The 27,485-nt window shown below is 48.4% G+C and overlaps 1 protein-coding gene across 9 annotated transcripts in view; it reads left to right on the forward strand.

The window, feature by feature from the left end:
- The window catches only part of LOC149367588 (uncharacterized), a 1,242,925-nt gene that overhangs the window by 71,378 nt on the left and 1,144,062 nt on the right, over positions 1-27,485 (forward strand). For all 9 annotated transcript variants that reach the window (XM_089556290.1, XM_089556305.1, XM_089556318.1 and 6 more), the window contains exon 2: positions 8,858-8,954. In XM_089556290.1, coding sequence (XP_089412416.1) covers positions 8,864-8,954 — 91 coding nt within the window. In that variant the 5' untranslated portion in view covers positions 8,858-8,863. The remainder of the gene's footprint in view (positions 1-8,857; positions 8,955-27,485) is intronic.

The raw sequence follows: 27,485 nt of genomic DNA on the forward strand, positions 1-27,485 counted from the left end.
GCCGGCTCTCCCCCCCGTCCGGCTTTCACAAAGCCCTGCTCACCATACATCTGCTTCTTTAAAGATCGCTACTGAGGGCCTGTTCCTCTGCTGGCCATTTTTATCTGCATTTTTCCCTGCCTCCACCCAGCCAATTATCAACCTCTACCATCTGGATTACACAGTATCTCATCTGTTATCATCCTTGAGCTTGACAAAAAAAATTCTTTAGCCTCTTGCCGTTTCACAATCATCGCAATGCTTCGCTATCGAAGCTGCCTCGATTATTTCACGGACTAACTGGTCTTTGTGATTAGCCAAGGCTCTACATTTTTGGAAATCAGGTGCACATGTCGTGAAATAATCGAGGCAGCTTCGATAGTGAGGCTGCGCGACGATTCTGTCATAACGCCATCTGTCGCTTTAACAAAGAAAGAATTCGACATGTTAAAAATGTGATTATAACTTTGATTACTTGTCTTTGGTTGTCATTTTAGAACGCTTGAGCGATATGGTTGTGACGCATGTGCTTTGAGGGTGTGAAGAAGGTATAAGAAGCAGTGTTTCTTCGAAATAAAAATCAGTTGCAAGTCAGCGCTTGTCTCTTGTCCCCATGTTTTCCGCTGTTCCGTCACAAATGAATAACCAACATGCCCAAGCTGCTGTCCTTGTCAAGGACTTGAAGACCGATCATCTTACTGTCCATTGCCTACAAGTTATTTACTAAGGTAATCGCTAATAGAGTAAGGAAAACTTTACACTTCCATCATCCATAATCGCGAGCTATGGAAAGAAAAAGGTGTTACGTTAAGAGATCGGAAGCGGGCTGAGTGGGTGACTGAACAAACGCGAGTTAATGACACCCCAGTCGAAATCGAGAGGAAGGAATGTGCTTGGGCAGGGCGTGTAACGCGAAGGGAAGGTAACCGGTGGCCCTTAAGGGTAACAGGTCGATTCCAAAGAAGGCAAGCATAGCAGGGGGCGGCAGAAAGTTAGGTGGGCGGACGAGATTAGGAAGTTTGCAGGGATACCGTGGCTGCAGGTGGCAAATGACAGGGTTAATTGGAGATACATGGGAGAGGCGTTCGCTCTGCAGTGGGAGTAGTCAGGCTGATGAGGATGATGCTGATGAGGCCAGTGTCATGGCTAGATGATGTTTTAAGGTTGTGAATTAATTTCATGTTGCCGCTAGAATCAAAGCACACCGGGTCCATCATCAGGTACGCATATGACTGGGACGATGGTAATGCTGTGATAGGACAAAGAACACAGTCATTAGTGAAGGTTTTGTTTAAGACATCAGGGTATTCTGCATCTGGTATAGGTAGTCTGACAGGGTCGGTTCAGTGAATTGAGTCGACTTTCCTTAGGTTAACTGCTCACCAGAATTTTCGCGGATCATTAGTAAGAATGAAGGGTAATCAGTTGTTGAAAAAATTACTTTCGTCGTTCTTGAGTGCGGTTACATATGCGTTGTTGGGTGCCGTGTACGCTCCCCACGGGGCGTCTGAGGGCCAACGTGAAGCGTTACGAAATAACCATTTTTTTTTTGTTTTTAGATCATCTTTTGAGGTGAAGGTTATACGAAGGTACGTTCGAGTTGGAAGAAATGGTTCGTAGGGGAATGGGTTTATCGATTAGTTGTTGGACTTTGGTAATGATGATATTCGAGTTATTTTCTACTGACCGGTTTTTGAAACCATTCAGGAAGACTCCATGGAATAGGGACAGCTCATTGTTAATTACTTCGAAATTATCTTTGTTGAAGTCCGTGATCGCTTTATTCATGCTGTTAGGTTGAAGGGGTCGGGCAGAGATTTTAAACGAATAGTTAAATTGTCACTTATACCGAGAATGTATTTACATGCGAGACGATATCATGGCCTGATGTTAGTAGTAAATCCCGGGTGGTAGCGGTAGCTTGATTAACCTAGTAGGCTGTGTGACTGAAATAACTAGAAAACTGAAGAAATATTTTAAAGATTATTGCTAGCAGAAGAGAACAAATTGAGAATAGGCGGATCAGAAGACCGGGAAATGTTCGAGAAGTTGAAGAAAACGAGTAAGAAAATATAAGCTTTAGGATGTCGGAAGTAGGCGCTGTTAAAAGCATCGCGCAACTGTTCGCAGAAGTTTGATCTCAAAATCGAGGGGCGATAACATAGACTAATAATTATCTTACGTTAGGGGATTCCGACGCATACCCAGATGGTTTCAAGATCAAAGTGGATCGGATATGACTTAATGGTTTTAGAAATAGCGCCGCCGTCTTGAGTGCGGTCGCAACTTAAGACAGAAAGTGCGAAGAACCACTTATTTTCTTCGCAGTCGCGAATGTTTTAAAGAAGCGATGTTTCAGTGAGCGCGATGATGCCGGCGTTACATGTGTCAATAAGAGAATGCAGTGTATAATGCTTCTTACATTAGCTGAAAAGCCAGATATGCTGCGGGCCGGTGGCAATTTCCTACTTCCCATCCCGTATTCCTAGGCCCTGTAACTGACGGCGTGTGAAGTAGCTTGCGATGTATCCCGCGAGGAGCCGGCCTGTGATTCCATACAGGGCTGTGTGTCAGCGCATGGCTTATTTAACAATTCAACATTCCTAGTTATTTCGTTGTAGATTAGTATTGATTGTTCACAAACAAAAGTAGCATGTATAATGACGATGGGTCGACGTTTCGAGGCTGAAAAAAAAACCTAAACGATGAGCAGGCTCGATACCTGAGGTCAGTGAATCGGTGTAAATGACGGGAGATAAAGCAGTAATAACTTTTTTCTCTTCTTCGTTCCATGTTTCGCGTTCGTCAGGGATTCCACACAAGACTAGATTCATTCGTCTCGATCTAGCTGCAAGATCGCCCGAGCGAGACTGTACAACAGACTGCAGGGATATTAGATCTGTGGAACTTTGGATTGCCGATGCTTTGCTGAAAGACATCGAGCGTGTTTATTTTATTCTCAAAATCTTGTAGGCGGGCCAAACGTCACTAAGAATTTATTTTAAACATTTTCCAGGCTGGTCTAGATTTGTTTTATTTTCAACCCGAAGTTCAGGTTTTTTACCAAATTCTAGCGTAGACTCATTGATGTCTTTGAGCATCTGATACATAGCGTCAGATTGATCCGTTTCATCAGTTGTTGGGCGAAGCTTGGGGCCAGAATTGATCTCAGTTTCGCCAGAACAGAACAACAATCGCGCTACATCACAGAAATCACTCATTCACAGAGCGTATCTCAGCACGGCAGCGCGCCCAAAAAACGATTTTCAGATTTTTAGCGTATAAGGAGGAGCGGTCTGCACAACTGCGGTGAAAACAGAAGAGCCGTGTTGGCCATGCTGTCGCAGTGGCTGCTCCCATGCTCACTAAGTGCTGCCGATCTAACCTGCTGGTGGGAGCGGGCGTCGACGAGGTTGAGCGGAGGTTATCAGGGAGGCCGGTGCGAACCATTTCGTCAGGGAACGTGGGGTCGAAATAACCGGGCAGAATGAAGACGCATGCGCCATCGGGTAGAGCAGTCATGACACCGTATCCAGGGAACTATGATCCGAAGAGCAGCCAAGGAGCCAGGAAGAAGCAATCCGCAAACATGGAATATGCCTGCGGTGAAAATTGAAGCGCCGTGTTGGCCATGCCGTCGCCGTGGCAGCTCCCAAATGCTCACTTGACGATGAGCAGCGTGCTGTAGTTGAGGGGCCTATCACTTTCGACGAAGTTAATCCACCAGTTATGACCTGCAGCGTTAGAAATCGTCTTGCCCAGGTATAACTTAGGAGCTCCTTTCTTTTCGCCTGTTTTGATGGACGTTCTTTAGTTTTCTTATAGTATTGGTTTTTGCCTCCCAATTTCTATTCCGCGCATATTATATTAATTCGAAGAAAACACAGATGCTAATCGGTTGAAACACTTAAATGATATCGTCAAATATGCTTCTGTATTATAGATTACAAGTTTTTACCAAGCTCCTTTGTGGTCGTCTGCTGCTAGTTGTCTCTGACTTAATAGCTCGCATCAAGTCTACGATATCACAAGGCGCAATATTCTAGTGCACCTTCGATATTGGAGATAGTACCAGACGACACTGGACTAGTTGCACTTATTCAAATTGACCTTGCAAAGGAACGTGACGAAGTTGGCCGTGATTTCTCATTGCTCTCTTGGAGCGTAAAATCTTGGAGACGTTTTGCTAAGGGACATCTTCATCATCATCATCCCGACTACGACCACTGCAGGGCAAATGCCTTTCCCATTTCATAGAAATAATCCTGTCCTTTGCCAGCTTCGACTACCGCATCCGAGCAAACTTCTTAATCTCATCTGCCCACCTAACATTCTGCCGCATCCCCCCCCCCCTCATGCTACACTTCCTTTGTCTTGGAATCCACTCCGTTACCCTTAAACAGAAACTGCATAGGTTTTTGAAATCAACGAGCTTAAAAGGGTCGAATGTGTGAAACTTTCAGGTAAAGCTTGCGGTCTCCTTTTGGGCCAGCGTTTGATTGAAACTTTCTCTTGGGCGAAATGGTAGTTAATCTTGATGTAGAAGGGTTTATAACGCAAATAGACGCGGACAACTGAGACGAAACACACACGCACACACACGCACACACACGCACACACACGCACGCACGCACGCGCACACACACACACACACTAGCGCTGCAATTTTAGCGCTCATCAAACATTCATTTTAGCAACATTTGACCAAACCTACTTTCATCGCTTCGTAGCCAGTTTCATTAGACATCAGTTTTCGACATATCTGACCGTTTAGCTAAGGAAGTGCAAGAAACACCTAACAAACACACACCTAACATAACAAACAAAGATAGGAGTCTACTGAAGCCGAGCTGTAGAATAAGAGCAGCAAACTTCGTTTTACAGAATGTTTATTGGCTCTTAATTTTGGTTTGATTAAAAATGTACATGTTAGAGAGTAATTTGAGTGCTTTCGGAAGCATGTGTGAGTTGCTTCTTGACGGAATATACGGACAGCGACAGAAAACCTAGCGGCAACAGCAGCTGCTCTCCCTACGTCCAGTAAAATACGTACTGCATTAATCAGTGCAATTTACCTACGCTGCCATAGGGGCCCCGTGGCTGTAAAGCAAATAACGCCGCGCTCATATGCGCTGATCACGTGGACGACAAAAACAGCGCGCTAGCCAGCTAGATTCCAACTTCATTCTTACTAGCTCAAGTCAAACAAGTTAGTTTTTCTATTTTATGTTTATCTCGCATGTTAGGCTGCCGTAAGCTTCAATAATCAAGCGCACCTTAAGCTATCTGCAACAGCTATAGCGAATAGATTTGTTTCGTGCATTGGGGATCGTTTCAATAAAAGGAAGCTTGCTTCGATATCCGATATCCATGGCATGAAACTAAAATTTGGTATCTGTTGTCTTTTGCGCACTTTCTTTCGTATTTTATTTCCGTTGTTGCAGCTGTTAGGTGCGCTTTTGATGGTGAAATATTGGTAAAATAATGGTTTATCGTTCCCAAGAAAGTATACACAAGATCATAAATGTATAGACGAGGGTCACAAAGTCCAAGAATGCTTTCGGATTTCAGAACTCTTGCGACAGAACTGTACGAAGCAGAAAAAAATGCTAATACATCAAGCTGGATTCGAACCAAGGAGGAATTAGGCTGTTCGACACCTTGCAACACTCAGCCGTCGCTGCAGCTTCTCTCTCTCCCCGTTCTAACTGGTGGCTTGTGACGCTATGCTTTGAAAGCCTTTATCGCTGCGAGCTATGGCCGCTGAAGACCGGGCGAGAGCTATTACTCGTCAAAAAGCGAAATCAAGCCAGAGACGCCAAGCATGCTGTCTAGCAGTTGCGGAGGCACGTAATGCATCAAAATCAGCCAAGGAAACCGAACACAGCTAGCAGGTTAGACAAGGTAATCTACCCAAGACATTTGACCGCAGAGCGCATGTCCCGGCCATTTTATCTCTAAGTTGCCCAGATTCTTCCTATATAATAGAGAAAGAAATAGATCACTGAAGGCATTAAAACTTCCTGTGCGGCGAGTTGGTAGTTCATCGAAATATAGAAGGATTTATAGCGAAAGCAAAGACACGGACAAGAGAGGCGAGACACACACACAAGCGCTAATTGTGAACTGAATTTATTGGTCGAAAGCCACACCTTTTATAGGCCGAAGGATCGGGACGGAAAAGATGACAGAAAACAAGGATTGCGACAGAGCCATTAAATCCAGCGAACCGTCTTTATCTCTGTTCCAGGCTAAGATTGACTTTTTTTAATGCAGCTACCTGTTGATTCAGTGTGAAGATAAACGGAAGTGTGATACCCTTGCCACCCGCGCATGCGTTCTCAATTTGATGGCTCTGTGACAGCCCCTGTTTTTTGTCGTCTTTTCCGTAGCCATCCTTCGACCTATAAAGGTGTGGCTTTCGACCCATAAATACAGTTGACAGTTAGCGCTTCTGTGTGTGTTTTCTCTCTCTTGTACGTGTCTTTGCTTGCGCTATAAACTCTTCTACATCAATACTGAAGCCAAGCAAGCAAGGACTACGTAACCACTAGTTCTGCCATATGCACCGTTCAAGCAGCGTTGTTCCTCTGGGAATGAGCCTGCCCTTTTTCTTAACGAACCAGCGAAACGAGGACTCGCTATCTACAGAGGTCGCTGCCGCACGGGCTGTGATTTACCGTTTGAGTTTGTGGCTATGATAGTTCACTCCTCCAGCAGCGCTGCACCGTACTCCGCTGTCTTGTTCTGTCGTCGTGCTGTTTTGTCCGACGTGCTGTTGTTTCCCTGTGATGTTTTGTCGCTGAGCTGTTTTTTTTGTGCTCTGTTTTGACGCATCCTGTTTTGACCTGTGCTGTTTTTTCGTGCCCCTAGATAGGCGACAGGCCTTTGTCCTGCAGTCGGTGCAGTCCGGCTGATGATGATGATGATCTGAAAGAAGGAGCCGCCAGGTGCACGCCAAGCACAGTGCGCGTCCGTCATGTAATGCAAAAATATCGAAATGCATTTCCTTCCCCGTTTTCTCTTCAACTATTTTGTTTTTGTTTTGCAATCTATACATCAAGAATTTTTAAGGCCTATAAGGTACTGCAGGCAGGTTAAGCAGCAATCGATGTGTCTGTCAAGCTATGCAAGAAGCGTGGAAAATTCTTGTTTTGCTTGTTTCACAACATGACAGGCACGGGCATAAAGGCCGTGTCAGCGCGGCTGAAATAAAGTAGCACGTCTCAGCAAATACCCAATGAGATAGGGACTGCTTTTGTCAAGTGCTGCTTTCTTACCTTCGGCACCATACGTCTTGATCAGACGCTGGCAATATGAATTTTTTGCTCGGCGCTCTTTTTTCTCTGTTGTCCAATGCAGTGCCCATACCTTGGTTGTGCTTTTAGCATTGCTTATGTATTTCATTTTGTCTTGCCTCCGGGGTAGTTCAGTGGTTATGGCGCTCGGCTGCTGACCCGATAAATGTGAGTTCGATCCCTGCCGCGGAAGTCAAATTTTGATGGAGGCGAAATTCTAGAGGCCCGTGTAGTGTGCGATGTCAGTGCACATTGAAGAACTCCTGGAGGTCGATATTTCCGAAGCCCATCACTAAGGTGTCGCTCATAGCCTGAGTCGCTTGGGGACTTTAAACCCATATAAACCATAAACCCTTTATTTTTCTGAACAAATGGTTTTGTTTGGTATTTTTTGTTGAGCAGATTAGGAGCAGTGACGCCAACATCTAGCTTGGAGCATGTTGCGCTATGACGTCTGAGCATGGTGCTCCTCTTTCGCCCAACAAAACGAACAAAATTAGCGGGCAAAAAATGACTGCTACCAGTGCTTTTCTTATGCCCGTACTAACAGGGAAAACATTTTGCTAGTGATCCTTTCCAGATGAATTCTCACAACGTCTCAAAGAGGTTTGCTGTAATCTACCTTCTGGAAGTTTTTGGTGACGCTAAGAAGAAGGAATATTTTTCGATGCGGTCGTTAAACAAAGTTGGTAGATCATTGTTCGGAATGGAGGCTTGAAGCGACAAAAGCAAGGACACGATCGCCCTCTCTCCCTCTCTTATGCTTGTTTTTGTCGCGTTATGGTTCAGTTTTTAGCAACGCAAGACGACAACGAATTTTTCAACACGTTGGTGGAGCCACTGCTATGGCATGTGTCCCAGGTTAAAATTCCGCACCAGGGCAAATTTTTCTTGAACTACGATGTTTCTGCGAAAGCTGTATAGCTTTCCTTTGTAACCGCATAGCCATGCGTTGGTGGATGATATTAGATCTAGGACATTCGACCAATCTGTTTACTAACCGTTTTATTCGTTTTGAACAGTTGCTTCAGTTTTCTTCATTTTTTTCCTACCTGTGTTCTCGTTGTCGCTAATGTCAGTTTGCAAACGGCGACAGTATTCTATAAGGACTCCATCACACGGAAAAATTTCAGGTAACTAGCGCAGAACAGAACCCTCGAGTTCATGATGTGAAGCGGCCAGTTATTAGGAAATGAGGAAAACTACAGCTGTCCTAAATTGGAGTCTTGAGGCAGTACTGATATGGATACAAACTTATTGGGGCACACTGCAGCAAAGGCCAGCCGGATTACGGTGGCCACCAAAGTAGCCGCCCTAAAGTTAGAAAATTTTAACCCTAACAGCATGTTGTTTACATCTGCACGTAGAATTCACGTTAGCAATCCTTTAGCTAGAAAACATTATCGATCAATTGGATTATCCATGTGTGCTCGTCAAAGACTGAGATTCTGTTGAAATTGAATCTCAACGAAAACAGGAAGGCGTGAGGGGACATTGCTTAATATACACAAAAAATGGCGTGACAGCATCTGGACTGGAGCGTTTGGCCCTTATTACTTGCGCTTTGTTTTGTTTTTCAGACTGATATGCATATGCCACGAGGTGTGCATTCCATCTACAGGGGCTGGCTGAACAGTTGGACTAAGCACATTGTCCGTCGAGATTTCTCCTCAGGTGGTGAGTGTGCAGCTGTTTATGCAATTGCCTAATCCCAGTCGCTCATTAAGATGTCTGTTTCAGATAACACGATGAAGAAAAGGAGATAAATATATCGTTCGTTCCGTTTCAGTATTCTCGTCGAATGATTGTGTCAAACCTTTCGTGCTCTCATGCACGCAACAATGCACGTTTGGGACTATGAAAAGAACGACAAGGTGCCTTTGAGAAAAAACTATCGTACGAAACAGACACGACCCATCACGCCTTCAGTGGTGCAGTCAATTCCGTAGATCACGCAATTCTAGGCCATAAAAAAGTCTCGGCTTCTAAATACCGATTTCCCCAACGTAAACGTAAAAGAGGTGACAAAGGATCAGCGACAGTGACAGTGAATAAGCATCTCCGAATAATTAATGTTAACGCTCGAAGCGTCGCCAATAAAACCGAACAGCTTGAAATCCTTCTCCTTCAACATGACCCTCACGTTGCGGTTATAACTGAAACATGGCTGCATAGCGAGATCACCGATGACCTCAACTTTCCACCCACGTACAAGGTATTTCGCAAGGATAGGCCCTCGAGAGGTGGAGGAGTTGCTGTACTCATTAGACAATATACAGGCTGTTTCGCTAGAAGATGTACCTGATCTTGAGTGCCTTTGCATGAAACTGTTTTGCTGGGGACATCTCTTTATTTTGTATGCGGTTCACAGGCCTCCTAATGTAACACAAGATTATCTAAGTTACAAGTTCACATGTCAAATTACAAAAAGAGTAAAAAGAGTAAAATATAGCTATTCAGTGGTTTCAACTTGCCTGACATTGGCTGGGAATGTCTGCAGCCGTGTTCCGGGTACAAAAAAAACGTGGATATTGTATTCGACATTATGTTTACGCACAACTTGTGTCAAGTGGTTCGCGAGCCAACCCGCGAATTTTGCATGAGTAATTCAGTGTTAGATCATGCATTTGTTCTTGTTGTGTCCCCTTATTGCTTTTGTGTGTGTGCGCCCCCGCGTCCTCCTCCTAACGACAGTTCGCATCCTCCTCCTAACGACCACTCAATCCTCCTCCTAACGACCGCTTGCCCTTCGTCGCACGCTGTCGCCAGAGGCCCCCCCCCCACGGTGCGCCCCCGCACCCTCCTCCTGTTCTGGGAAGCCACTCCCTCCCGTGGACGCTTCTCCCCTCCCTCCTTTCTTCGGGCGGCCAGTTCGGCTCCTGCCTCGGTCGACGCTGGTCGCACCCTCATCGGCTTTAAATAAACGATGTCTAAAAGTACCGTGTGCGTCTTTCGCTGCATTCAACACAGCGACCGGACACGACAGTGGCGACGAGAAAGTGGATTCGACCCGCGCTACGCAACGCTATTGACAAGCCATGGCTACGCGAGGGTTTCCCAATCAGATACCAGAATTCAACGGCTCATCGTGGTCATCGTGGGTTGGACGCCTTCAGTTCTACTTTGAAGCTAACAACATCACAGACCCAGCCTTGAAGAGGGCCAACCTGCTGACGCTGTGCGGGGAGCAGACCTACGATACTGTCTGCGCCCTTATTCAGCCAAGCACACCAGCGGCAGTGTCTTACGACGACATCGTAAAAGCGCTGCAAAAGCACTACGACCCAAGGCCATCCGAGGTCTACAGCCGGGCTCGCTTCCAACGACGAGATCAACTGGGAGGAGAAACTGTGAGCGCCTACGTAGCCGCGCTCAAGAAGCTCGCTGCCGACTGCAATTTTGGAACGCTGTCGACAACAGCTACCGGGCAGGAGGGAGACGCAGCTTCTTCTGCTAACACCACCATGCTTCCCTTGGACGTGATGTTACGCGACAGATTTGTGTGCGGACTGAGTGACGAGTCACTGCAGCAGCGCCTGTTCGCTGAGAAGGACCTCACATTCAGCAAAGCTTACGACATCGCCGTTCGAGCGGAGAGCGCCGGTCACCAGCAGAGAGGGATTCGCCGGAACACCGAGCCGGTACACCAGACAAGCAACCAGGTGCGCAAGCCTTCTGTTGTTGTAAAATCGGTCAAAAAGGCACAACGCTGCTGGCGGTGTGACGACCAACACAACCCCCAGGGATGTCGATTCCAGTCAGCCACGTGTAATTTTTGCCACAAGCGAGGGCATATCGAAAGAGCAGGCATTACGAAACGGAGACTTGCCAAGATAAAGTCACCTTCCCAGCCTAATCACAGCGTCAACGCCTCAGAGAATACGCCGCTATCTGATCTCCATGGAACAACATCAGCAACACCATCTGTGTTGTACGACCTGAACACCATGAATCTCGGCACGCGACCGAAGATTTTTACAGAAGTAAGCGTACATCACCAGCTGATTAAGTTCGAGGTGGACTCCGGCGCAGCCTGTACTCTGATCAGTGAGGACACGTTCCGAACTTCATGGCCATCTGACGCACCCGCCCTGCAACAAGACGACACGCACCTGCGAACGTGGTCAGGACAGAATCTGCCACTATTGGGCTCTGCCAACGTGCAGGTTAACTACAACGGCCAGACCCATACGCTACCTCTGCTTGTTGTGAAGGGCACAGGATCAAGCCTTCTAGGGAGAAACTGGTTTTCTCCACTAGGCGTGATGATATGCGGCAAACATCAAAACGCCGATGCGCTAAGCCGTCTGCCACTAGACGCAACTGTTGACGAACCATTTCCACCAGGAGACGTTCTGATGTTCGAAGCACTGCCAGAACCTCCGCTTACAGCAGGCACAGTTGCAGCATCTACGCAGAAGTGCGCAGCTCTCCGGCTAGTTTACACAGCTGTTCAACAAGGCAACGTGCATAAACTCAAAGGGGACAACTTCGACGCTTACCGCAGGCGAGCTACAGAGTTGAGCACCCATCGTGGCTGCATCATATTTGGGTCCCGAGTTGTGATGCCGAGAGAACTACGCGCACAAGCTATGTCTCTCATCCACGCCGGACATCGGGGCATCGTTGCAATGAAAAAGTGTGCCAGAAGCTACATGTGGTGGCCTGGCATTGACAACGACATCGAAACAGTGGTGCGAGAATGCAAGCCTTGCCAGAGCAGCCGGAGCGCCCCGCCGAAAGCTCCTGTCCCAGAATGGGAAAAGCCAGACACACCATGGCACACACTGCACATTGATTTTGCAGGACCAATTGAGGGCTGCACTTTCCTTGTGGTCGTAGATGCCTACACAAAGTGGCTTGAGATAAGGCAAATGGGACAGACGACTTCGGCAGCAGTCATTGACAACCTCCGATCACTATTTGCAACGTTCGGCCTGCCGCGCAAGGTAGTGTCGGACAACGGAACACCGTTTGTGTCTGCGGAGATCCTCAAGTTTTATCGCGACAACGGGATCTCATCAGTTACATCGGCCCCCTACCACCCAGCGACAAACGGACAAGCCGAGCGCTACGTAGCCGAGCTAAAACGCGCCCTTGAAAGAGATCAGACAGGCTCGCTGCAGCGCCGCCTTGCGCGCTTTCTCTTCAAGCAGCACACGACGGTTCAGAGCACAACAGGCGAGACCCCCTCGAAAATGATGTTCGAGCGTGAAATGCGAACCCAGCTCACAGCCATCCTCCCCGAGCCAAAGGCAGAGACGTTCCGGGAAGAAAAAGCAATTCCGCGCTGCGGCACGCTTAATGAGGGGCAGCGCGTCCTCGCCCGACAGTTTCTGAAAAAGCCACGCTGGGAGGAAGCTACAATTGTCAGACGCATAGGCCTGCGCTCTTGGCTCGTCAACATACATGGCACAGTAGCACGCCGACATCTCAACCAGCTGCGTAGATTTACGACGCCGTCTGAGAGCTGTCCGCCAGCGGAGAGAACACGTGCCCCATTTTCCCACATAGCCTGGCACCTCTTCCCGGAAGAAGAGACTTCGCCCAGGACAGACCCAGGAGACACAGCGAACAACAGCCAGCCTACAAGTGTTTCTCCCCCGAGCGCACAAAGCCAGCGCGCCTCCACGCGTGAGCGCCGACCCCCTGCACGATACCAGGCAACTTTCTAAGGGGGAAGGAAGTGTTGTGTCCCCTTATTGCTTTTGTGTGTGTGCGCCCCCGCGTCCTCCTCCTAACGACAGTTCGCATCCTCCTCCTAACGACCACTCAATCCTCCTCCTAACGACCGCTTGCCCTTCGTCGCACGCTGTCGCCAGAGGCCCCCCCCCACGGTGCGCCCCCGCACCCTCCTCCTGTTCTGGGAAGCCACTCCCTCCCGTGGACGCTTCTCCCCTCCCTCCTTTCTTCGGGCGGCCAGTTCGGCTCCTGCCTCGGTCGACGCTGGTCGCACCCTCATCGGCTTTAAATAAACGAAGTCTAAAAGTACCGTGTGCGTCTTTCGCTGCATTCAACACAGCGACCGGACACGACAGTTCTCCATGTTTTCCATGATTGCAACGTGTCTGTTGCACCAGGACTTTACGATCATCATCTTGTTAGTGTTTTCATTCTCATAAAACCGCTTGGCAAGACAAAAACATGTAAAGCACATCGTATCATGGACTTCACACGTGGCGATGACGCCTCAGTTATTAAGCATCTTGAAACATGCATTGTCGAATTTGATGGAACCGACGCCTGCGCACTCTGGAATCTGTTTAAGAAAATGTGTCACTATTGCCTTAAAAATTTCATACCTGTAAAATACAAAAACGTTCGCAAGCAGACGCCTTCGATGGCACGCAGTATCATTCATCTCAGACGCCGAATCAAAAGGCTAAAAAAGCAACGCGCACAGCAGAGCACAATCAACCATTTAAGAGAAAGCCTCGGCCTTGCTGTACGCCGTTAAAAAGATTATTATTTCAAAACAACTGTGCCGAACTTCATAAAAAATGACCCGGGTCAATTCTGGCACCATATTAGCGATCAAAAAGGCCCTATATCAGAAATGATTATCTATGGTACAACGGTTACCAATAATGAAAACTTTAGAAGGGCGCAAACACAAACGACCACAAAGTACAAGAGACGAGACACAAGCGCTTAGGCGCTTGTGTCTCGTCTCTTGTACTTTGTGGTCGTTTGTGTTTGCGCCCTTTTAAAGTTTTCAAATATGAACCAACTTGCCCAAAAAGAAGTGTTAATGAGGTTACAATAAGTCTGCCATTACTCAGCATTTTAACAATTACTTTCACAGCGTATTTTCTCGATCAAAACCGTAGGATGCACCAAGCACAACTTCAGCACATCCATCTGAAGTTAACTTCATCTCGTATGATGGTGTAGTTTCCATGTTACTAAACCTGCAAACTAAATCATCCCCTGGGCCCGACGATATTCCTAACGGTTTTCTTCGGAGGTATGCTGAATCTCTGGCCAGGTTTCTGGTTATTATATTTCGCGCGTCATTGTTAACCGGGTGTGTACCTGAGGACTGCAAGATAGCCCGAGTCGTACCTGTATTTAAAAAAGGCGACCGCCTTCAGGTGACCAATTATCGACCTATGTCCTTAACTTCATCTTGCTGCAAATTAATAGAACATATTGTCGCAACTAGCATTAATGAATTCGCAGATCGCAACAACATTCTGACGGATTACCAGCATGGTTTTCGCAAAAAGTTTTCCACAGTAACTCAACTACTTTCAGTTATCCATTCATTTGCGGCATCACTTGACAATAACAGCCAGATTGACGCGATCTTTCTAGATTTCATTAAAGCGTTTGACAAAGTTCCACACCACAGCCTAATTCTAAAACTAAAAACTATTGGACTTTTCCCCTAATTCTAAAACTAAAAACTATTGGACTTTTCCCTATTTTTATTTCGTGGATAATTTCCTGGATATTTAACTAACCGGAGTCAACATGTTGCAGTCGTTCGGCACCAGTCTGGCTGTCTCCCAGTCACATCAGGTGTGCCACAGGGGAGCGTACTGGGGCCACTACTCTTTCTAGTATACATTAACGACATCATCGGTGAGGTTTGCCCTGGTGTACATATTCGATTATATCCTGATGACTGTGTCTTATTTCGCGATGTTAGCAATGAAAACAATCAGAGGTACCTACAAAATGCGCTTACTAATATTGTAGTGGTGCAAGCGATGGGAAATGACACTTAACGCTGATAAAAGCGTTTTTCTTCGCATAACTAACAAGATAAACGCTCTACAATATGTATATAAATTAGAATCATCACCATTGCAACAAGTAGCGTCCGTAAAGAACTTGGGTGTAACACTTACTAATAACCTTTCTTGCAACTCCCACATAGATAACATCTGTTCACTCGCATTCTGTAAGTTCTGTTATATAAGGCATAAACTTCGAAACGCACGGCTAACGTTAAGCTCTTAGGTTATAATACTCTAATTTGACCCAAGCTTTGATATGCTGGCATAATTTGGGACCCGTATATTAAGTCTAACATAAGAAAGCTCGAGAACATTCAAAGGAAAGCAGTTAGATTCATATATTCAAAATATCTACCCACTGACTCCCCCTCAGACTTGATGCATGCTAACGGTATTGAAGAACTACAGATAAGAAGACGAAATTTTCGTTTGGATTTTCTTTCATTACTTCTTAACAATCAACTCAGATTTGACCCTTCTGCTTATCTTTCCCCAATGCCAAAACGGAATACACGACACTATCACAAAGCTCTTTTATAACCACATTTTGCCCGGACTAACTCGTACAAGTTTTCCTTTTTCCCACGCACCATATCCGACTGGAACTCATTAACCGAACCTAATCAACCCTGAAAGTAAGACGCGTCCCTCAGACATCTTTGATATTGCGTATTATGTATTTTTTCTGTTTTGTCTTGCATTACTGTATTGTTGTTTTACTACATTATCGTTGCTGAATTGTTGTATTTCGTTGCTATAATTGTGCTTTTTGTGAACCTGCCCTTTCTGCTTGGACCTAACCATGGTCTGCAGTATGTACATAAATAAAAAATGAATATGTTGAGCCTGACGAGCTATCTACCTTAGTATAATATAATATTAAATGTATGAAAACGCTATACGTTAAGCTTTAATTGCCCTAATATTATATGAACTAAATGCTCTGGCCGCCACGGCGGCTCAGTGTTTATTGTGCTCGGCTTCTTACCCGAAATATGAGAGCTCAATCCCGGCTGCCGTGTTCGCATTTCTGTAGTTGCAAAATGCTAGAGGCCCGCTCGTAGTATGAACGTCAATGCACGATCAAGAACTCCAGGTGGTCGATAGTATCGCCAGCTGTCCACTAAAGCGTTCTTCATAGCCTGAGTCGCTTTTGGACGTGAAACCCTTTAAACAGCATGATATGTTCTGATAGATCAGTGAAGTTTCGGGTCATATAAAGCAGGAATTCTAATAGATATGAATGCAAATGGCAGATAACTGATTGTCTCTTAGGCTAACGTACAGGCGGGTGGAGGAGATTAGGGAGTTTGTGGGAAAAAGTCTCCAAAGCTGGCGGAACCGGGCAGAGTTAAGTGGGCACCAGTGACAGACGCCTCTCTGCTGCAGTGAAGCATGTTGGTATGCCTCAAGCACTGCACGTTTCGTTCAGTCCTTCATAAAGCCGGTCAATGACGGTACTATATAGGTGCGAAGAAGACAGATAACTCGATGTGACTACTCTCTATCGTGTCGAAATCTCATTTCATTTTCATTTATTCACGTTTAGGGAATACAGGTATTCCCCACGAGGTAAGACAAGAGGACACTGTTGATCTCCTCACCAGGTCCTGGCTCCACCGGGAGCCGCAGAACCAGTAGGAGTACCGTCATCGGGCATACATGCATTATAATCACGAAAAGAACAGATGCTCTATAAAAATTTTAATTTGCGAAAACGTTAACTTCCGCAAAAAAGACAATAAAGGATAATAACAAATAAAATAAATATTTAGATGCCATGGAATTTAATTAATACCAGACCACCTGACTACCCTGTGGAAATGCAAGCCACATCCGCAGACGTGTCAGCAACCGTTAAGTGTACCCTAGGCTTCGTAGCACGGCATAACCACAATGATCGCTATGTGCCCAAAGGAAGCCGTACCATCTCTTTTGAGGCACATGCGGGTATGTCCTTGAAAGTTTGCGCACGAATTGAACATTGGAATGGGCGGCCGCTTACGCGCAGAGGGCGCATCAAGTAGGTGAACTCCAACATTCGACGGCCTGAGTGGCCGCTACAGACGATCACATTGGAAGTATTGTCTGCTTTTCGGTGACACGTCAGGCGTCTCATCCTTGTTGTTTACCTGTGCAAAGATGGCCGCCTACGAAGGGGAGCGATAAGCAGGGTCTATAATATTGTGAACTGCTGTTCCCTTGCGAGACTCATTAGCTCCACTTTGGTTTCCTGTGTTAATTTTTAGACCCACCGTTGTGCTGGGCCTGCAGAGCTCATTTTATCACGCTTTGCAGGTCATCTCCTGAATGTCTTAGCCAGGCAATGTCACCAGCGAATAGCAGGTGACTTAGGTATTCGCCATTACCTCTTATTTCCAACTGTAGCCAAACCAGGCCTCAGAATACCCCCTGTAAACAGGCGGTGAATAGCACTGTCGAGATTCTGTCTCACTGCCAGAGACCATACCTTATTAGTATTTTATTGCTGACTTTATGCAGGACTGTGGTAACTGTGAATTCGTTATGGGTACCTTCCACTATTTTCACACAAGGCTCTTCTACACTCTTATTCCGCAATTTCCACATGACTCCTGGCGTTTTCACTGACTCCATCCTTAAAGTTGCACTGAAGAGGAATCTGAACTCGTCTTTTTACCGCGGGAACTCAATCTACATGTCCGATCATGCTTATAAACTTCAAATAACTGTCCTGTGCGGCCGCTTTCCATAATTTAAATCGGATTAAACGTCCCGGCTCTTGCCTTTATATATATATATATATATATATATATATATATATATTGTAAGATGGGCACTGGTACGGTTAGAGGAGCAGGGCGCCGGTGGTAGACACAGAGACACAGGCCTCGTAGACACACAGGTCGGGCACCGAGAGCTCACACACAAAGCGATGGCAATGCCGCTCAACACAACGGTCAGAAGTTCGTCGTCGTCTTCGCCTGAACAAGAACAACTTCGTCGTTACAACTGCCCCCCCCCCCCCCCCCCCCCCGGGAAGGAGAGGAGCCATCCTGGCGACTTACGGCGTGAGTGAGATGGCAGGGTCATAATACGGCTTTAGGCGCTGCACGTGAACAGTCTCGCGTCCGCGCCGGCGAAGATCAGGAGACGGCATCAGCGGTTCCACCACGTAATTAACATGCGAGGTGCGCTCCACAACTCGGGAGGGGCCATGAAACTTCGCAAGAAGTTTCGAGGAGAGGCCGGGAGTACTGGATGGAACCAAGAGCCACACGAGGCTACCAGAAGAAAAGTGCGGGGACGTGTGTTGGCTGTCGTGGCGGGATTTCCGACGGTATTGGGCCTCAGTTGTGAGAGAACGGGCGATTTGGCGACACTCTTCTGCGTGTCGTGCAGCTTGCGAAATAGGAGTACACTCAGATGCGTCAGGCTGGTATGGGAGAATGGTATCGAGTGGAGGAGAAGGATGACGGCCGTAAAGAAGATAGAACGGAGAGAAGCCAGTAGTCGACTGCGTTGCGGTGTTGTAGGCGTACGTCACATACGGAAGGACGAGATCCCAGTTGGAATGGTCTGATGAGACGTATATAGAGAGCATATCGCCGAGGGTACGGTTAAATCTTTCTGTAAGGCCGTTAGTTTGCGGGTGATAGGCAGAGCTTGTTCGGTGAATGATGTTGCACTTGCGGAGCAAGGCTTGCACAACTTACGATAAGAAAACGCGGCCTCTGTCACTCAGCAGTTCGCGCGGTGCGCCGTGGCGAAGAATGAACCGTCGCAAAATGAAGGAGGCGACGTCAGACGCTGAGGCGGATGGAAGGGCGGCGGTTTCTGCATACCTCGTCAAGTGGTCAACTGCGACGATAGCCCAACGGTTACCGGCTGCAGTGTAGTGAAGAGGTCCATACAAATCAATGCCTACGCGGTCGAATGGGCGCGGTGGGCAAGGTAGTGGCTGCAACTCGCCTGCACAAGGGTGGGCAGGGCGCTTGCGACGTTGGCAGGGCAGGCATGAGCGGATGTGCTTAAGGATGAAGTTATACATTCCGCGCCAGTAGTAACGCAGCCGTATCCGATTGTATGTTTTGAATACTCCTGCGTGTCCGCATTGTGGGTCAGCGTGGAAATAATCACAGACTTGCGAGCGGAGGTGGCGAGGAACAACCAATAACCACTTGCGACCATCTGCTCTGTAGTTGCGGCGGTAAAGGAGATTGTCACGAATGGCGAAGTGAGGAGCTTGGCGACGGAGAGCGCGTGATGGAGAAGCCGCCGTAGTGTTAGAGAGGAAATCAAGCAGAGACGCAATCCAAGGGTCCATGCGCTGCGCTGAAGGCATGTCGTTGATGTGAAGCAACGGAGGGGAGTCGTCGAGCGTTGAGAGGCCGGCGAGCTCAACCGGAAGTGGGCAGCGAGAAAGGGCGTCGGCATCTTGGTGCTTGCGTCCGGTGCGATAAAATACACGGGCATCGTATTCCTGCATACGAAGAGCCCATCTTGCGAGGCGGCCGGAGGGGTCTTTCAGGGAGGATAACCAGCAAAGCCCATGGTGGTCCGTGACGACATCAAAGGGACGACCATAGAGATAAGGGTGGAATTTGGTAAGAGCCCAAAAGATAGCCAAACACTCTTTTGCCGTCAATGAGTAATTGGACTCTGCCTTCGTCGGGGTGCGGCTTGCATAGGCGACAACGTACTCATGAAAGCCAGGTTTGCGCTGCTCGAGTACAGCTCCGAGACCAACACCACTGGCGTCGGTGTGGACCTCGGTAGTGGCCGTCGGGTCGAAATGGCATAGGATAGGTGGTGCGGTGAGGATGCGGCGTAAGGTATAAAACGCGTTGTCGCATGCGGGTGACCACTGTGAAAAGTCGGAGCTGCTGGATAGGAGTTGTGTTAAAGGGGCAGCAATCGATGCAAAGTTTCGGATAAATCTACGAAAGTAGGAACACAGGCCAAGGAAGCTGCGCAGTTCTTTGACAGATGTAGGCTTGGGAAAAGCAGCGAGCGCTCGAAGTTTGGCTGGGTCTGGAGAAACGCCTTCCTTGAAGACAACGTGCCCTAAGATAGTGAGTTTACGAGCGGCAAAACGGCATTTCTTCAAGTTTAGCTGCAAACCGGCGTCAGAAAGGCAGTTCAAGACGTGCCTCAGGCGATGGAGGTGGGTGTCAAAATCCGCAGAAAAGACGACGATGTCGTCGAGGTAGCAGAGGCATACCTTCCATTTTAATCCCCGCAAAATGGTGTCCATCATCCTCTCAAATGTTGCAGGCGCATTACAAAGGCCGAATGGCATAACTGTAAATTCGTATAAGCCGTCGGCGGTTACAAAAGCGGTTTTGGGGCGATCGGCCGCTTCCATGGGGACCTGCCAATATCCGGAACGAAGATCGAGGGAAGAAAATAGTTCGGCCCCTTTCAAACAGTCCAAAGCGTCATCAATGCGCGGAAGAGAGTAGACATCCTTCTGCGTAATCTTATTAAGGCGGCGGTAGTCGACACAAAATCGGATGGAGCCGTCTTTCTTCTTGACCAGCACAACAGGCGAAGCTCAAGGGCTACTGGAGGGCTGGATCACGCTGTCTTGGAGCATTTTATCAACTTGCTCTTCGATAACATGGCGCTCGGTGGCAGATACACGATAGGGGCGCTGCCGCACTGGTGCGTGGTTGCCGGTGTCGACACGATGGGTGACCGTGGAAGTTTGGCCCAAGGAACTGCGATGACAGTCGAAGGAGGAGCGGAACTGGTGAAGGAGGTTAAGAAGCTGCGTCCGTTGCGGGGAAGGAAGATCGGTGTCGATAGAGCGAAGGAAGAGGTCTGTAGCGGAGGAATCAGGCGCAGAAGATGGAGGGCTGAGCGCAGTCATGGCTAGATGAGGTGAATCGGCGGGGTCCTAAAAGGTGAGAATGGACGCAATAGATTGTATACTGCCGAGACATTCGCCATGACGCAAAGCAGCTGGGAAGGAAAACGGGTTAGAGACCCATAGCACGGAAAGGCCTGCAGAAATAGTGAGCACAGCGTAGGGCAGCGGGAGGGACTTGCGGCGCAGGAAAGTGCAGGCCGGCGTGAAGAGAACAACGTCATCACAAACAGAGTCACAAGAGATGCTTACAAGCGCAGTGGAGCTGGGAGGAAGGATGATGTCTTCAGTGACGACGGCTTTAGCGCACGGAACAGAAGGAGCAGCGTCTGGCGAGACATTAGGCAAAGCGGAGAACCCAACTTCTGCGCGAGCGCAGTCGATGACAGCTTCGTGACGCGACAGGAAATCCCACCCTAAAATTAAAGAATGTGAGCAAGAAGGCAGCACGACAAACTCGATGGAGTATAGTGTGTCCTGGATTCGAACTCGAGCGGTGCATGCTGCTAACGGCGTAATCGGCTGTGCGCTGGCCGTGCGCAGCGTGAGTCCCGAAACTGGCGTCTTAACTTTCTTTAAAGAAGTACATAACTTTTCGTCCATTACCGAAATCGCTGCACCGGTGTCTATCAGAGCCATCACAGACACGCCCTCAACAAAAACATCAATAAGGTTTGCAGGTGATCGATGAGGTCTTCGAAATTTCGACGGGGACGCAGTTCTTGCCTCCGGAACTGCGGCGCCTAGTTTTCCTGCTGAGGAGAATTAGGGCGACGTCGCATGGGGGAGATAGAGCGGCGTCGAGGCGAAGGGGAGCGGGGGCTGGAGAGGGCTGAACGATCAGGGGAGAAAGGACGACTTGGTGTTTGGTCGACAGGCTCAGAATACTGACGGGTTGAAGGCCAGTACCCCGAAGATTGCGCACGTGGGGCTGGCGCTTGGAGATGGCGACGGCAGTAGCGCGCGACGTGGCCAGGCACTCCGCAAGTGTAGCATACAGGACGGTTGTCACTGGTGCGCCACGGATTGCTTCCTCTTCGAGCTGGTCGCAGGGCAGGTGCCGACGCTTGCACAGGCACGTACATTGTAGGATAGGACGACGGCGGGGGCTGTACTAGAACGTCGGCGTAAGTCCGAGGACCGGCTACAGGTCTTGGGGCGACGTCGGCGCAAGGCATGGGACTGGTGACAGACCTTGGAGCAGCATCGGCGTAAATCAAGGGTGCGGCGACAGGTGGCGGAGGATGGAAGGATGGAAGCGCCTCAGTAACCTGGTCTTGTATAGCCTGTCGAAGAGCCGGGGCCAAATAAGGCGGCGCCTGTTGAGGGCTAGGCAGAAGAGAAAGTTGCCGAGCAACCTCTTCACGGACGAAATCTTTGATTTGTTGCAGCATAGAGGTGTTGTCAACTGCAGGCGCCAGTCTAGAAAGCGATTCACCCTGGGCTTGTTGGTGTTTCCGAGTCAATAACCGCTGTTTGCGCAGCTCCTCGAAGCTTTGGCAGAGCGTGAACACTTCCTTAACGGTGCGCAAGTCACGGGCTAATAGCATCTGAAAGGCATCATCGTCGATACCTTTCAAGATGTGTTTTATCTTGTCGGCTTCGGACATGTTCGCATTGACACGTTTGCATAAGTCAATGACTTCTTCTATATAGCTGGTGAAGCTTTCGCCGACGTGCTGCGAGCGTTCACGCAAACGCTGTTCAGCCCGAAGTTTCCGGACGGTGGGGCGACCAAAGACTTCGGCAAGCTTCGTTTTGAAGGCTGTCCATGTTCGGATGTCTCCCTCATGGTTCCGATACCAGAGGTTAGCGACCCCAGTTAGATAAAAAATTGCGTTGTTCAGCTTCGTATCGTCGTCCCATCTATTGTACAGGCTAACCCGTTCGTATGACGCGAGCCAGTCCTCCACGTCATTCTCATCGGCTCCGCTGAAGATTGCCGGATCTCGCTGGCGAAGGGAGCCGGCGCAGATGAGAGCTGGTCCCGTTTGCACAGATTGATTTTGGGCGTCTTCTGGCATTTCAAGCGTGGGAAGAGTGCGGCTACGCAGCTCCACGATGGAGATTTCTACCCGGCGACCTCCACCAAATGTAAGATGGGCACTGGCACGGTTAGAGGAGCAGGGCGCCGGTGGTAGACACAGAGACACAGGCCTCGTAGACACACAGGTCGGGCACCGAGAGCTCACACACAAAGCGATGGCAATGCCGCTCAACACAACGGTCAGAAGTTCGTCGTCGTCTTCGCCTGAACAAGAACTTCTTCGTCGTTAGAATATATATATATATATATATATATATATATATATATATAGCGAAGGGGGATGAGGGGCTCGTTATAAATATGAGAGAAGCCAACAGCCACAGAAACCAAGGAGCACAGGGGATTTTTTAATTTCTTTATTTTTCTGTGGCGTTGATCAAGTAACAATATTACTGAATATGTTGTCGCTTAAAGCTAATTGATTAGAAAAGGAGAAGAAAAAACAACCACATGCCGCTGGTGGGATCCGAACCCAAGACCGCCGAATTACGCGTCCGGTGCTCTACCTCTGAGCTACGGCGACGGCTGTCAAACCTTCTGCTTTCGGGGGTATTTATGTTTACAAATAACCTAACCTTGGGAGTGTTCATCAGCGCCACCCATGTTCGTAAGCGGCGGACGTGGAACGTCCTGAGTTACCGCTGGTGTGGCGTAGAACGCCATCGAACGGCGAGGGTGGAAGCTGTGTGAGAACCCTCTTATGCTTCCTATGGCGTCAAGGCTGCCAGAACCGAGGCCCTTGCTAAGCAATTAAGCAAAGAAGGGAAGGGGATGGGGGGCTCGTTATAAATATGAGGGAAGCCAACTGTCACAGAAACCAAGGAGCACAGGGGATTTTTTAATTAATTTATTTTTCTGTGGTGTTGATCAAGTAACAATATTACTGAATATGTTGTCGCTTAAAGCTAATTGATTAGAAAAGGAGAAGAAAAAACAACCACATGCCGCTGGTGGGATCCGAGCCCAAGACCTCCGAATTACGCGTCCGGTGCTCTACATCTGAGCTACGGCGACGGCTGTCAAACCTTCTGCTTTCGGGGGTATTTATGTTTACAAATAACCTAACCTTGAGAGTGTTCGTAAGCGGCGGACGTGGAACGTCCTGAGTTACCGCTGGTGTGGCGTAGAACGCCATCGAACGGCGAGGGTGGAAGCTGTGTGAGAACCCTCTTATGCTTCCTATGGCGTCAAGGCTGCCAGAACCGAGGCCCTTGCTAAGCAATTAGGCAAACAAGGGAAGGGGATGGGGGGCTCGTTATAAATATGAGAGAAGCCAACTGCCACAGAAACCAAGGAGCACAGGGGATTTTTAATTTATTTATTTTTTTGTGGTGTTGATCAAGTAACAATATTACTGAATATGTTGTCGCTTAAAGCTAATTGATTAGAAAAGGAGAAGAAAAAACAACCACAAGCCGCCGGTGGGATCCGAACCCACGATCTCCGAATTACGCGTGCGGTGCTCTACCTCTGAGCTACGGCGACGACTGTCAAACCTTCTGCTTTCGGGCGTTCATCTTTACAAATAACCTTGAGACCTTGAGAGTGTTCATCAGCGCCACCCCGCGTTCGTAGCGGCGGATGTGGAACGTCCTGAGTTACCGCTGTTGTTACGTAGAACGCCATAGAACGGCGAGGGTGGAAGCTGTGTGAGAACCCTCTTATGCTTCCTATGGCGTCAAGGCTGCCAGAACCGAGGCCCTCGCTAAGCAATTAAGCAAACAAGGGAAGGGGAATGAGGAGCTCGTTATAAATATGAGAGAAGCCAACAGCCACAGAAACCACCGGCGGCACGTGGTTGCTTTTTCTTCACATTTTCTAATCAATTAGCTTTAAGCGAGAACATATTCAGTAATATTCTTACTTGATCAACACCACAAAAAAAAAATTAATTAAAAAATACCCTGCGCTCCTTAGTTTCTGCGGCTGTTGGCTTCTCTCATATTTATAACGAGCCCTCCATCCCCTTCCCTTGTTTGCTTAATTGCTTAGCGAGGGCGTCGGTTCTGCCAGCCTTGACGCCATAGGAAGCATAAGAGGGTTCTCACACAGCTTCCACCCTCGCCGTTCGATGACATTCTACGTCACATCCGCGGTAACTCAGGACATGCTACGTCCGCCGCTTAAGAACGTGGGTGGCGCTGATGAACACTCTCAAGGTTAGGTTATTTGCGAATATAAATATCCCCGAAAGCAGAAGATTTGACAGCCGTCGCCGTAGCTCAGCGGTAGTGCACCGGACGCGCAATTTGGAGGTCGTGGGTTCGGATCCCACCGGCGGCAGGGGTTGTTTTTTCTTCTGCTTTTCTAATCAATTAGCTTTAGGCTATAACACATTCAGTACTATTCTAAATCGAACAACAGCACAACATAAATAAACAAAATAAAATCCCCTCTGTCCGTTGGCTACTGTGGCTGTTGGCTTCTCTCATATTTATAACGAGCCCTTCATTCCCCTTCCCTTGTTTGCTTAATTGCTTAGCGAGGGCCTCGGTTCTGGCAGCCTTGACGCCATAGGAAGCATAAGAGGGTTCTCACACAGCTTCCACCCTCGCCGTTCGATGACGTTCTACGTCACATCAGCGGTAACTCAGGACGTGCTACGTCCGCCGCTTAAGAACGTGGGTGGCGCTGATGAACACTCTCAAGGTTAGGTTATTCGTAAACATCCCCGAAAGCAGATTTGACAGCCGCTGCCGTAGCTCAGCGGTAGAGCACCGGACGCGTAATTCGGAGGTCGCGGGTTCGGATCCCAGCGGCGCAGTGGTTGTTTTTCTTCTGCTTTTCTAATCAATTAGCTGTAGGCTATAACACATTCAGTAATATTCGAAATCGAACAACAGCACAAAATAAATAAACAAATTAAAATCCCCTCTGTCTTTTGGTTTCTGTGGCTGTGGGCTTCTCTCATATTGTCACGTTGTAGTGACGGCAGTCCAGCGGTCAGGAAGACGCCAACCAGACTTAGAAACGAAGCTCTTTATTTGGGCTGACTTGCGCCCACAAAAGAACTGAAACACTCGGAGGCGGCGTAAGCAACAAACGTGCTCGTTAGTCGTCGAACTGCGAATGCCCGCTGCTCGCGGCATCGTTCAATTTAAAGCCGGCAAGGAAGCTTCGAGATAACAGGTCGAGATTATCTAGAGTAATCTGGAATCACGTAGAAGCCGCTCTTCGTGGCTGTGATCAATCGAGATTAGTCCGGTCGCTTCTCGCGTCACAAACAAAAATGATAACACCCATTTCGTGCAGCTTTGCGCGAACGAACGAACATTACAATGATACCTGGCATTATCCCCCTCCCAAAGAAGCATCGTCTCGATGCTTTAAAATGAGAATAAACACGGATAATGCAAACTTCCAGTCCTTTAGCGTTCATAATAGGGTTTAAGACGTACGACATGTACGACTTCCGGGCGTGTGCGCCGTCGCTGAGATGCTGTCGTTCCGTCGGGGATGACTTCATAGTCCAGGTCACAGATGCGGCGGCGAACCTTAATAGGCCAAAGTAGCATCGCAGCAACTTTTCACTCAATCCACGGCGGCGAATTGGTGTCCATATCCAAAAACGGTCACCTGGCTTGTCATGCGTGTCTCGTCGGCGCAGATTGCAGCGTCGGGCGTCGGTGTGCTACTGGTCTTTTATGCAATGCCGCGCAAGTCTTCGGGCTTCCTCGGCGCGATGAAGGTAGGCGGCGACGTCGAGGTTGTCTTCGCCTGAAACGTGCGGGAGCATTGCGTCGAGTGTTGTCCTGGACTTCCTACCGTATACAAGCTCGAATGGGGTAGACCTGGTTGTCTCCTGGACAGCAGTGTTATAGGCGAAGAAAACGTAGGGCAGAATGGAGTCCCACGTCTTGTGTTCGGCGTGGATGTACATGGAGATCATGTCAGCGATGGTCTTGTTCCGACGCTCTGTGAGTCCGTTGGTTTGTGGATGACAGGCAGTTGTCCTCCGATGGCTTGAACAAGCCATCTCCTGGATGGCTTGTCTGACTGTAGTTTAAAATGGCTTGAGTCACCTCCGCTGTAAATGCCGTTCCTCTGTCTGTGATAAGCACTTCGGGGGTTCCGTGTCGCAGGAGAATTTGTTCGACAAAAAATTTTGCAACTTCTGTTGCGGTACCACTAGGCAACGCTTTTGCTTCGGCGTAGCTGGTCATGTAGTCGGTGGCCACGATGATCCACTTGTTACCGCATGATGAAGTCGGAAAGGGGCCGAGGAGGTCCATCCCCATTTGCTGAAAGGGCTTAGTTGGCGGTGGTATGGGGTTCAGGAGTCCGGCTGGTATAGTCGAAGGCGTTTTGCGTCGCTGACACTCACGGCACGTTTAAACGTCGGTAGCTAGCCGCGGCCAATGGTACTTCTCCTGGATGCGGTGCAACGTGCGGGCAATCCCGATATGCCCTGCAGTCGGCTAATCATGGCATGCCTGCATAATTTCTTGCCTGAGATTCTTGGGCACGACATGGAGATGCACTGTCCTGTTGGGCGCGAAGTTCTTCAGGAGGACATTATTGTGAAGGACGAAGGACGACATTTGGCGCTTGAAACCCCGTGGAGG

The sequence above is a fragment of the Amblyomma mixtum genome, chromosome 1, assembly GCF_055824585.1.
Source record: "Amblyomma mixtum isolate Tamu chromosome 1, ASM5582458v1, whole genome shotgun sequence".
Lineage (NCBI taxonomy): Eukaryota > Metazoa > Arthropoda > Arachnida > Ixodida > Ixodidae > Amblyomma > Amblyomma mixtum.